This window comes from Chaetodon trifascialis, chromosome 2, assembly GCF_039877785.1.
Source record: "Chaetodon trifascialis isolate fChaTrf1 chromosome 2, fChaTrf1.hap1, whole genome shotgun sequence".
Classification (NCBI taxonomy): domain Eukaryota; kingdom Metazoa; phylum Chordata; class Actinopteri; order Chaetodontiformes; family Chaetodontidae; genus Chaetodon; species Chaetodon trifascialis.
In genome coordinates this window covers 4,962,687-4,975,412 of record NC_092057.1, presented here as the reverse complement: position 1 = coordinate 4,975,412, position 12,726 = coordinate 4,962,687, and the positions used below count along the sequence as shown (strand labels likewise).

Here is a 12,726-nt window from a genome sequence, read left to right as displayed (position 1 = left end):
ATGTCATTATCAACTATTAAATCAGACAATTGTGTTTGCATAGCGTGTTCAGCTGCCTGCTAACTGCTAACTGGCTAACCCTGCCTCACCTTCAACTGAAACTGAAATCAGAGAAGACGGATACATCAGTCAGTAACGTTTGCTGCACACAACCCAACTGATTTAACGTCTCTCTCTGTAGCTCCTGGCTGCTTTCAGCATATTGTCTTAGTTGGGCAAACCAAACAAAACAATGCAGTTTCCTGTAAAACTGTGAGCTGCCACTTCCAGAACAAGAGCTCACACAGACTGACTGAATGCTGCATGCCTTGAAAACTGAAGCAAGCGGGCAGCTGGTGAAGGAAGTCAAACATTTACTAAGCCAAAGTTTCCCAGATATTTTTCTCAAGAGTTGGCAGACCAGACTAGGTCTAAACCACCAGTGACCATTGGACTTGAAGCTTGACAGGTTGCCAGAAATAGGTCTCCGGTGGTTTCTTTGGCTTGCTACATGCTCGGCTTCGTTCGCCACGCTGCCTGCGGTGCAAGAAGCATACTATATAATCAGTTTGTGTGATTTTGTGGGCTTGGATGCTGCTGCCCAGCATTTCATCTCAACCAGTATGGTTTTGGCTTTTTGGTGGTACAAACTCTACAATGAGATCACAGTGACAGAAAGCTGCAAAGGACTGTGAAGTAGGCCACTGACTCTCAGTAGAATTAGGAGTAGCCCTTTAAATTATTATTAGGCCTTTGATTGCTTATTGCAGCTTTGAGAAGGTAAAAATAAGTGCTTAAAGAGGCTTTTTACAACCAAATATGTGTGGCCTAAGTGTTTCCAACATTAACCAAAACTGTGAAAAATACTGTAAACAATAAAACCTTAAAGGCCGAGCAAAGCCACGCAGATGTTTTCAATTACTGCGGCTGAATAGACCTCAGCTTAGGTTGAAGGGTGATGGAGCTCTGCTTTGTTGTTACACACTCCCACACAGACTGACAAGAGGTCTAGTCAGACAACATAAGTGACAACACCTGTGTGGGTGGACTAACAGAGGTGTGGAGGGGCTTTAATAATACACAACTGAGGCCTTGACCACACCGTATTTCCCCCCTTTGTTTGAAAAAAAAAAATCCTGTCCACACGACCTTCGATTTACAAAATGTCTTCAAACACACAGAGATACAAAAATAATTCAAAAAGCTCAAACAGGCATGCCAGGCCAGCAGGTGGCGATAAAAACAACATCAATGACATGTCAAATACTCTGAGTAAGCGTAGTGAGATCATTTTGCAGTAAAAACCCAAACAAAAGTAGCTGATTATCTATTCATTTGTAGTTATTTAACACGTTTTTGTCACGCAGCCGAGCAGTGCGAACCAAACGCAAGCTAACCAAAGGTCTGTCATTGCTGGCATTTAATCCGTATACTTGTGGTCAAGGCCTCAGAGCCAGTGTAAAGACAGTCAGGATGAAGCTGAACTTCGTGTGCAGCAAAGATGGCAAATTTACTGAGGGAGGTTCTGTGCAAACCTGCCATTTAATGTCATCAGCCACCGGTGAAAAACTTCTGATGCGACTGCACCTTTGGTTTAAATGCACGAAAAGCGAAATTAAATGTAAAATGCACGTTGTGAAGGGTTGATTCAACTTTACTTTCCCTTTTAATTGAAACAGAGCAGATGTGTGAGGTACAGCTCCTTCCACTACATGAGACTACGTGATACACTCGGCTTCCCTCTTTAGTGACTTCAGGCAAAAGCAAAGCCAGCATAATGAGCTCCTTTAAAAAAAAAAAACAAGTGAATGCTAGTGTTAGCATCCCCCCAGCCCATGTGTCACGAGTCATCACAACCACTGTTCTGGGTCACATTATTCTTTTTTTTTATATCATTCTCTTGAGAAAACTCTGCAACCAAATACTCCAGCACTGAGACATAACTAAAGAGAAGAATCTGGCCAATATGGGGTAAATCATATTTTCAGCCAAGTGGAGGGCGAGCAGAGCCTGTGGAGGGCAGGAGAGTCAGAGCAGGGGGGGCGGTAAGAATAACGAAATGCATGGTGCCATTTTTCAATGCCCTAAAATGACACCGACTGTGCTAAACACGGAGTCCCAGGGACACAGAGCTGATGCACACTGATATTTCTGTCAAAACACATGCCTGGCTGTCTCTCCAGCTCATTTTTTGTGCCACATTAATGAGTTTTCCAGATAGAAAATGCAAAAAAAAAAAACACAGAATTAGTAGGACTGTGCAACTCCAAATACCTTCCAGTGATCCTTCCATGTAAAACCAAAGTCACGACTAGCATTGCTCGTTAAAAACAGACTGAAAAAAAACTGATCTGCAACCAAGGGTCAAACTCTCTCAGCTCTTATTTAGCTCACTGAAATACAAAATTACAGTAGCAAAAAGTTGCAAGTGACTGATGAACAAAGACACTGTCAAACAACCGGGGCTGAAAAATGAAGCCAACATGGCCACGCCAAAAACTGCAGTTACACTTGAGGCTGGCTCCAAAAGTGAGTCATTCCCCATAGACCCCCATATTAAAGGGCCAAACTTGACTGCAGAGTTAAACATGTTGACAGGCTGCTGTCTAAAGCTAATTTCCCTGTTCATGGCAGTGATAGGGTCCCTCCATTAAATGATATAAAGTTTTGCATAATTACGGCCATGGCTGCTTTGAGTGACAGCTAGCCGCTCAGTTTCAGCTTCATTCAGCCCGCCTCTGCTCCATCTCTGCCCATTTTTGGATCAACCAGGAGTTTGTCAGGCGCCACCAACATGGCGACACTGTCACTGAGCTTCACAACGGCCCTTCAGAAACCCGTGGGTGACGTCACAGAGACTACAGCCATGTTTTATACAGTCTATGGAAACGGCTAACGACGTGATAAGATGATCAATAAATCAGCCGTCCTGGCAATCAATTGAATTTCTGCTGGTTCCTGTACAGAGTGAGCGGTTGGCTCATGGGTTGGCTGATGGAAGAGCTTTGTGTTCAGCAGCGCTGCAGCCTCATGAGGTGAAGCATGTCTACTACAGTTTCACCTGAGCCACTGTGGGGGTTGGTGTTGGAGCAAATGTGGTGACTGCAGACATGGGGGATGAGCCTCCCTGTTCCAAGACACACAAAAAAAGGCCTCCATTGTGTTGCCACAGTGACAAAGCAGTTTTGCAGGTTCCACCTTCACCTCGCCTGCCTCTCTTTTCCTCCCAACTCACCAGCCAGGCTGTAGTTGAGCATGCTCTCTCTCCTTCACGCTTAACTTCCTTATTACTGGTAAGTTTCATTCATTCCCGTACAGGCGCTGCCAAGTCATTTCATAACTCGGGCAGCCAAAGGGCTATCAGAGCTGCAGACAGAAAAAGCTGGATAATGACTTCAGGGTGGCCAACAGGTAGTAGACAGATAAGGCACACACACACACACACACACACACACTCCGCCTGACCTGGATATGTCACAAAAAGCACCAGCTGATTTGCCTCAACAGCTTTTCTGCCATGATGGTTCTTCTGACACGGGTCATCATGTCGTATTCGATTAAAAACTGATTAACAGAGAGCTTTTTCTTTGATCGCATGCTGTACATATGTAGAGACCTTAAAAGACAGTCATTTAAATATGGTGTAAGATCATTAAAAGCTTGTAAAATTATACAAATAATAAGAAATATGTGAAATAATGTGTGAGGGCGTTGATAAATAAAGAATATATTATTTGAAATAAGGCCAACAAGGATAAGCGGGGCACGCAGTTAAAAAGTAAATAGGATATGACCCCTGACAGTTTCCAGTGTGAGCTGCTCACCTTACGGTCGGATGAAAACAGCTCGTGCTCTGAGCTGTTCTCTTAATTTTGCAGCGCGTGCAAGCTCATCAATGCCTTTTAATGCAGATGAGGGTGATGTCAGACTTTTCCAAACGTTTGGATGTCACTGTCAGTACTACAGCCTGACAGCGCTATCTAAGGCCTATCCTGAGCTCCCATAATCAGCTTACCAGGTTGAACACCGTCTCCACAATGTCTCGGTTGGAAACTTCCCCAACTTCCACCAGGCCGGCGAGCACGGCGAATTTCATCCTTATCCCCCTGATAGGCACTCCGGGATTGAGCGCCATGGCGCCCGATCTCCCGTCCTTTCCATCACCTGGCTGCGCAGCGCCCGCTGTCTCCTCGCTAGCCATTGCTAAGGAAGGACGGGACAGGTGGCGTTTACAGGTAAGGCACCTGTTCACCTCCAACGGTGACAGAGCGGACGATGTCGGCGGAGAAAGAGGTCTATCTCCCCTCCAGATGAGTTGCTGACAGTCCGCGGGCACACAAACCAAACGTTTTCCTCCCCATCCAAAACTGTTCGGCGAATGAGCCTCGAAAGTGAGCAAAAAAAGGCGCAAAGATTATTTGTTAGCCGTTGACACCGCGGCTGGAAATGTCACCGCTTGACTCCACAGTGAACTACTCCTCCGCTCCCCCCGGTCCGTAACTTGATAGCAGACGGATGGATTAATGCCGCTAAAAGCCGAGAAGAAGAGTGCTGCAGGTAACGGAGGGGGAAGCAGGTGAAGCGGAGCTCGCGTTTAACCCGGTTTCTCCTCCGCTCGGACAAAAGGTAAACGAGGTTACGGCGACTTTAATGCCTCCGTGCAGCCGTGGAAGTTGCTATTGTCACTGAGTCCAGACACTTGACAGGTAGCGCGCTTGGCAGCGGCAAAAACTCACAAACTGGAGGGGGCGAGTCTGTCAGCAGCTCCGGCGGAAGACGACGAAGGACGAAGGTCCGCTCGGTCCTCCCCGGCGAACTCCACGGACTTGCTTAAATGTCAGCGTTCACCCAGCTGCGCCGCATTCTCTTCCTGATTTACCCCGGTAGCTTCAGCTCGTCACCGCCATGACAGTGTAGCCCTTGAGTGAGCGGCGCATGCGCAGTGGGCAGCGGAGGCTGTTCCGCTTAGTGGCAGGTGTGCCGCTCAGGTGGCCTCTTAGTACGACTCACCGAGACCCAGAGAAAACCTACAGCAGCTCCACATATATTCAGTTACAGCGACTCATGTTTCGATTTATGACATGTAAGGAGAGTGTTTAAAGAAGCTCAGTGCGTTTACTCTGGTAAATAAATAAACTGCAGCTGAAGTACAAGAACAGATGCATAGTAGGCTGTAGACAGACTTAGTGATTAAAAGAATATTTCATACAACATGAACATCTGCTATTCACAAAATTACATTAGTAAAAATTAAAAAAAAATGTACTCAATGCAATATACACCAAACATAAACAGTAACTGCAAATTATATCAAGACAAAAATAGCAAAATGAGACAAAAATGTAATTGAAATTAGCTGTATGGACTGTGATGATGGATAAAGTGTCTTGTTTCTGTGGATTATCAGTATTATCATGAAATATGTTATTGCACTGAGCACAAACAAAGTGTGAAGTTTGTGTCTCACACTCCGGAGATGGCAGTGCAGATGGTTAACAGCTGATTAATGTGCGTGATTGGAAAATTTAACGCTCCACTTGAGCATCTGGAACATTAAAATGCTGTTCATAGTACATCAGTGCCACGGTAATAATCCAGTGATGCAATGCTAACAAATGCAATGCAATTTTTCTACTTTTATTTTGAATTTAGACCATCAGTTTCAGGGTATTGTTACACTGTAGTAGTATTTATAGTATTTGAGCACTTCTTTCACTAAAGTTCGCTTAAATTTTTCATCTCTTTTAGGCCAAAACACTTATGATAATCTCTGCTTTCTACTGCTAATCTGACAAGATCACTGACAACCTTTTGATTTTGACTTTATAGTATTTTATTGCTATAAAATAAGGAACTTTGGCTTTTATTACACCAGTTAACAAGCTGAACAGAGTGGGAGCTTTACCTGCTACTACATTATAAAACCCAAAGCCATCAGGGATTCATTGTTTAATTATTTGGTCAATAAAATGTTGGTCAGTGTCTCCCAAAGCCCGAGATGATGTCTGCAAATGTCTTGATTTCACGACAACCCAAAGATATTCAATTTACTGTCATAGAGGAGTAAAAAATGAGAAAATATTCAGTTTCAGTTTCTTAACTCAATTACTCACATGAGTAATTAATTGGCTCTCAAAATAGTTGCAGATTAATTTGATAGTTGACAACTAATCAGCAGCTCTATAATTTAGAAAAAAAAATCTAAATCATTCAGGAGCTGTAGATAAAAAACACATCTCAGAATGTGACAGGTGAAAAAATGGCTTGAATGAGTACATTACTGTGCCGTACGGTGAGCTGCAGAGGGAAACTTTTGTTTTAGGAAGTCTAATAAGTTATGAGCAAACATCAAACACAGTTTTGAGCTGAAATAAACAGAAAGGGGGTTAAAATGTATTTCGAACTCTGTTTTTCTGCAGCACATGGACAGACATCTGCATCCGGAGGCAGTGGAAACCAAACATTAAAGCAGAGTGACAGCTCTGCTTTGCTTGCCTTTTCAGATTACCACTGACAACCTGTGCCATGTGAGATGTTTACATATCTGAACAGATGAGAGATCCCAGTTCCATCTGCGCGTAGTATTCCATGATATCCAAATTAAACCCAAGCTGGAAATCTATATTAAGTACTCTGTGTTCATTAAACCACGGCCATATTTCAGAGCATTTGTCTTCTGCTGCCTCTGCTCGTTGGTGACGTCATGTTTGGTCTGCACCATGGCTGAGCAGCTATGAGTGTTGTTGCCACAGAGGCAGCTGGCGTCACTGTTACCACTGACCTTCCAGTAAAGTGTAGCTGCACCCTCAGGGACCCTGGGAGTCATGGAAGCCAGCAGCAGCACCACCCATGAGACGTGGGCCTCGTCTCTGATGTAATGATCTGAAGTCAGCAGACGTGTTCATTGCAGCCCAAAGGTAGACCTTCTTAAATAAGGCTTTGAAAAGCTCACTGACCTTTGAATTGTACATGAACCATGTTTTGTTCTAACTGGGCTCCAGAGAAAATGAGGCTTTCTGTGACATATCAGCGTTTTATCGCAATCATCTTTTGCTCTCTTCCTGCCATCTTTTTGAAAATCTTACTATCTGGGCAGAAGATAATCCTTTCTGCAAATGATTTAGTGTCAAAGACAACAGTTAAATCAATGAACACTTGCTAAGAGATTTACACTCAGACTGTGTTGAGCAAAAGCTCAGAGGATTCATCTTGATGCTTGTTTCAAACAACACAGCAGAGATTTTAGGTTAAATAAATAGAAAAACTGCAAATATATATGTAGAAGAGGACACTGAAAAACCAAACAAGCAGCTGCAAGGCTGAATGTAGCCCTGTGCCTTCAGGTGTAAGGCCTCAAAGTATTTTACGGGGAAAAGATTTTAAATGGCACCACTAGCTGCATTGATAATATTATAATTATTAAAATAATATTGATGGACATATTAGGGTGTCTCTGCTGCAATGTTTTTGCTCCTGTTTAATGGCTGCACAGTTTTCACCTCCCAATAAATTCTCACATGCACAGAGACACTGCATTTATCAGAATTTCATTACTTGTTTAGATAGGAACGTACGAATGCGGTCTGATTAACCGTCAGTTCACAGTCTGAGGAGCAACACTGGACATGAACACTGAACACAACGAGCATAGAGGAGATGTTTTTTTAGACTTTGATTATATTTTACTAACAGACAAAATTCTTCTCTTTGTTACAGTTTGGGTGGACAACAAGCCACACACCCACATGACGCGTTAACACACCCAGAGACAGGTTCTGCCTGCTCACAGACGATGGGTTTTCTTTTATTGTGTAATCCAAGTAATCACTGCACCGTAGCTGGGTACTTAAAATAACTGTAAAGTACAAATTAAACACAGTATATGTGGTGCATGTGATATGCAGCCTGTAATAAACTGTTACAAAGACATTAATATCCACAGTCATTATAAAATTCAATCACGACTGAATGTTGAATTTCTATCTGAAATATTTTGCATTTTTTCCTTTTAAGTCCATTGTTCTATGTTTATGTAGTCTTTTAATTCAATGTCAAAAAATGGTGGAAGTCTTTAGAGAAATGCAGAAACTAAAAAGAAACAAAAGTTCCATATTAATTGATTTGCTGGTATCATAATATAAATATAGTATTGATCCAATATCAGTTGTCTTTTTTATTTCAAATAAACTCTAATTCATCCAAGCACGACATTTTAAGTTTATCATTCTGGCTATAGCGTTATGTTTGGTCAGTGTGACAAATGCACAGTAAATGCATTGTATATACTTTTATGCACTGTATATATAATAGATAGCATATTAATGATCACAGCCTTAAATTAATGCATTGTGGTCTATTGAAATCTGTGCTTAATTAATTAATCAAAGTAGTAATTTTTCAAGATTGTTATTAGTTTATCAGATATTTTGTTTGCTTATCAAATAATAAATAAAAAAGACATTCGGTTGTGGAGGAATTTAATTTAGGCATGATTATTTATCCTTAGCAGGCTAAATTATTTCCAATCTATTCAACTTTCTACTACAGGTAAATTCAGAAAGACGTTGTTCATACAGAACAAATTCACTGGTGTTTAAAATGTATTCAGTGTATCACAGTTAGATATTCTGTTGTTTAAGAATTAAAACCATCATGGTGGTTATTGACTTCCATGGACACCACAAGCAAAGTTATTTACCTGGTAAACAGGCATTGCATGAAGCTGTCAGAGTATTAGCCTTTTACCGACAGAGGGCGCCAAGAGAAGCTACAAGGACTCGCGAGATAAGGCAACTCTCACAACCTCGGTCAATCTCTTTATTTCTCGCGGGATTTTCTGCTTCCTCCTCTTTCACTCCCTGTAGCCAACATGGCAGTCGGCAAGAATAAGAGGCTGACTAAAGGCGGCAAAAAAGGTGCCAAAAAGAAGATGTAAGTAACAAATTCACACTTCATGACACGAAACAGGGTTTGCCGATTTCGCAATGGTCGCTGCGGTGCAAGAAATTTGAAGGATGAAGCCGATTTTTAATGGATGTTACTCGGCCGGTGCTAGTCTCGTCGTCGCCGGCCTCTGTGGCGCTGGATGGAGTTATAACATGCTGTGTCTCTTTGGTCTGCGCTGTAGAAGTGTGTGATTACTTAGTTATGATGACCATACTTCCATATTGCATTTCAAATAGATTCTGTCTAAGGACGCATAAAAATGTAACGTAACCAGTTTAGCTGTATTGATACGGCAAATTGCGTTACATGCGAAAGGCTAACTTGCCAAATGTTAGCCTCGATTTAGCCGAGCTTATCTATCAACACGGCAGTCAAAAGCTAGTACGGATCAGGATAATGGTAGTGTCCACAAAATAACAACACGGCTGTGTTGTGTGGCCGTGCTGTTTAGGAAATCGCTGACATTTGTGAATTGATTTGAAACAAGCCAATCCTCCATGATACCTGCTCGCGGGATCAGTGTCCTTTGCGGTGCATGCTTAGCTAGCTAGCTTGCTAGCAGCGAGTCTGCCCTGAACCTCGCAAGCCCACTGTACAACCCCCGTCTGTATTCTGGTTTGTGCCGACGAGTGAATTGTCATTTATGCTTGTTATTCCTATGCAGTGTGGACCCTTTTTCCAAGAAGGACTGGTATGATGTCAAGGCACCAGCCATGTTCAACATCCGCAATCTTGGCAAGACCTTGGTTACGAGGACTCAGGGAACCAGTAAGTCTGAATAGAGTAAATCCTCTTTAAGTATGTGTACATTCACATTCAGCTCTGTCCTGTATGGTATCTTGTCACAGGCAGAAGACAAGCTCCATGCGTAGCCAGTGTCTCTGACAGGATGAATGAGATTAAATTTAGGAATGAAACTTAGTCATGCTGTGAATGTTAAGGAAAGGTAGGGTCTTTAATTCTATGGAAACCCACGTGTTAGTTATGCTGGAAAACTTTTGGTATTACAGCGGGAACATGTGAAACTGTTATTAGTTGATTCTCCCATTACTAAGAGTCCTCTGATTTCAGGCATTGTCATTAGTTTTGTGCCTGTTTTCTAACTTATTCATGTTTTTCACCTAGGAATCGCCTCTGATGGTCTGAAAGGACGTGTGTTCGAGGTGAGCCTCGCTGACCTGCAGAACGATGAGGTGGCCTTCCGTAAGTTCAAGCTCATCACCGAGGATGTTCAGGGCAAGAACTGCCTCACCAACTTCCACGGCATGGACCTGACCCGCGATAAGATGTGCTCCATGGTCAAGAAATGGCAGGTAACGATCATGGTTTTGTGAATGCTATTGAACGTTCTTCTGAAAATGTCACAGTAATCAATGTGAGTTATGTCAAATTACCAAGCAATACTTGCCAGATCCTTATTAGTCCTCCATCCTTTGAGATTCAGAACCTAGCCCTGTTAACAAGTTGATCATTTCTACAATAAAATGTTGATTGTGAGGTTGATATGCCTTAAATAAAAATAGGGCGAGCACACCTACAAGCAGAGCTGATTTTAGGAGCAGTGGTTGGTGTACAAGTGAAGTTGGATTGTGACTGGAAGCGCAGATGCCTGAATCTGTGGACTACCTGGAGAATGATGCTTGTCTAGTTTTAGGTGCATGATCAACTATTCCGGTGTTATCAGTTGTAAACTGGTACCGAAGAGCCTCTGAATGCAGCTGTGGAGACACTGCTAGGAAAGAGCACGGATGCTTGTCTTGAGTAAAGCATAAAAACTCTATTTGTGCTGTTGAATAATAATCAGCCATAATCATTTGGATAATGTCACTGTTACGTAGCATGAGTGGTGGAATTTAAGACCGCATAAGAATATTGGAGTAAATTGGTGAAACCACAGCTTTTCACAAGAAGGAACTTCTCACAAATCATCTATTTGTGAATCAGGTGTAAATTGTCCTGGAGTTTGGGGGAACTGACTGAGGTGTTTTATACAATAACTTAAGTGAGTTCTGCTGAAGGGTCATGATTCCATCCTAATATGTGACCATTATCACAGCTGGCAGTGTTTGTGTACTGTGCAGCTGCAGTGAAGCTCAGTAGGAACAGACCATAAGAAACAAACAGTTCAAGTCCTTAGTTCCTTAGAAGCAAAGTCAAAATGCTTCAGGTAGACTCTGTTGTGTAGCTTTGCTCAGTATTTGTATAGGATGAAACGACAGACAGTTCACAAACTTTCCATCCTGCCCCAGCAGTGAAGCCTAAAGACTTGTTTTGAGTTTGGGATGCAACTTTTTCTAATCCTGAAACACCACCAGGCTTTCTTTGTATTGAGCTCAATGAACATGAAAGAGCAGTCAGGTTGATGTAGCAATTGGATAAAAGGGGCTTATTAGTGGAAGAAAGGTTTAGTTACTGGATTCAACACATGAGTTTGGTTGCAAAAGTTTCAGTTTTTAGAATAAGGAGGGATTGTCTTACAATATTATTCACCCTCTAGTAACTGAATGTGTTGTGTGAAGAAGGAAATGGGGCAAGAATCAGGTGCAGGCAAGGTGAGCACAGCAGAAGTTGGCTTGCCTCACAGTTGAGGGTCAGGAATTCAGGTAATGTCACAAACAGAAAGGTGAGAGGTTGAGACTGTTGGTGTCAAATGTTCCTCATCAAGTCTAATCTGTGTTCATGTGCTCTTTCCATTCAGACCATGATTGAGGCCCATGTGGATGTGAAGACCACCGACGGCTACCTTCTGCGTCTGTTCTGCGTGGGTTTCACAAAGAAGCGCACCAACCAGATCAGAAAGACCTCTTACGCCCAGCACCAGCAGGTCCGCCAGATCCGCAAGAAGATGATGGAGATCATGACCCGTGAGGTTCAGACCAACGACCTGAAGGAAGTCGTCAACAAGCTGTAAGTCATGAACAGATTCTCCTGCCTCGCAGTGACCATTTGTTCAAAATATTTTTATCCGTGCACAGAGGACTGTTGGAAATTAAAGGGCAGCTTCACCAAAATATCAGTCTTTATTGCACATTCAAGATGAGCACATTCAGCTGTTCTATTAATGGCTAATTGGCCTCACCCTGACAGCATAATTTATCAATGTTAGTTTATTTTCATGAAACTAAATTCCTGTATTAACATGTTGTGGTGTTTGGTTAAACATGCCAGTTTGTGCAGACTTGGCATCGTCTCTGAAAATGGTTTGAATTGTGATTAGCCTTTGCATTAATGTGTCGCATATTGTCGTGTTCCAGGATCCCTGACAGTGTTGGCAAGGACATTGAGAAGGCCTGCCAGTCCATCTACCCTCTACACGACGTCTACGTCCGCAAGGTCAAGATGCTCAAGAAACCCAAGTTTGAGTGTAAGTGATGCAGTTGTAACACTGGTTATACTTGAGGGTCTGTCTTCCTGAGGGAACGCATGATGACAAACTGTTTCGGTCCCAGATGATCACCTGATTACCATCTCTTGAGATCAGCTGATGTTCCCTCACAAGAAGAAAAAAAATCTGTTTTTCAGCAGTTGTGTGGAGATTGACTTTGTTGCTGCTTAAATTAGTCCTTTCAGTCAATTAAAGGCTCTTTGTTCTGTTGCAGTGGGCAAACTGATGGAGCTCCACGGAGAGGGCGGTGCCGGCAGTGCTGCAAAGGCATCCGGTGACGACACTGGAGCCAAGGTGGAGAGGGCTGATGGCTATGAGCCCCCCATCCAGGAGACAGTCTAAAACACCCTGACAGATTTAATAAAAAATGTAAATGACCAACAACCTTCTTCATCTTGTGGTTTTGTGCACACAGT

The 12,726-nt window shown here is 42.7% G+C and overlaps 2 protein-coding genes and 1 non-coding gene across 3 annotated transcripts in view; 2 read left to right on the top strand and 1 right to left on the bottom strand.

The window, feature by feature from the left end:
- The window catches only part of lrba (LPS-responsive vesicle trafficking, beach and anchor containing), a 180,132-nt gene extending 175,849 nt beyond the window's left edge, over positions 1–4,283 (bottom strand). Inside the window, exon 1 of the mRNA XM_070989116.1 lies at positions 3,995–4,283. Within this exon, the coding sequence (XP_070845217.1) occupies positions 3,995–4,180 (186 nt within the window). The 5' untranslated portion in view covers positions 4,181–4,283. The remainder of the gene's footprint in view (positions 1–3,994) is intronic.
- Positions 4,284–8,811: 4,528 nt separating this feature from the next.
- Positions 8,812–12,694, top strand: rps3a (ribosomal protein S3A). The gene is made up of 6 exons (XM_070979369.1): positions 8,812–8,910; positions 9,590–9,693; positions 10,051–10,238; positions 11,624–11,832; positions 12,180–12,289; positions 12,525–12,694. Exons 1-6 carry the CDS (start codon positions 8,849–8,851, stop codon positions 12,650–12,652), a joined length of 801 nt encoding a protein of 266 aa, XP_070835470.1. The 5' UTR covers positions 8,812–8,848; the 3' UTR covers positions 12,653–12,694.
- LOC139350439 (small nucleolar RNA SNORD73) lies at positions 12,344–12,414 on the top strand. Its single transcript, XR_011603516.1, has one exon. It is a non-coding gene; the product is annotated as a small nucleolar RNA SNORD73 (small nucleolar RNA).
- Positions 12,695–12,726: the final 32 nt, after the last annotated feature.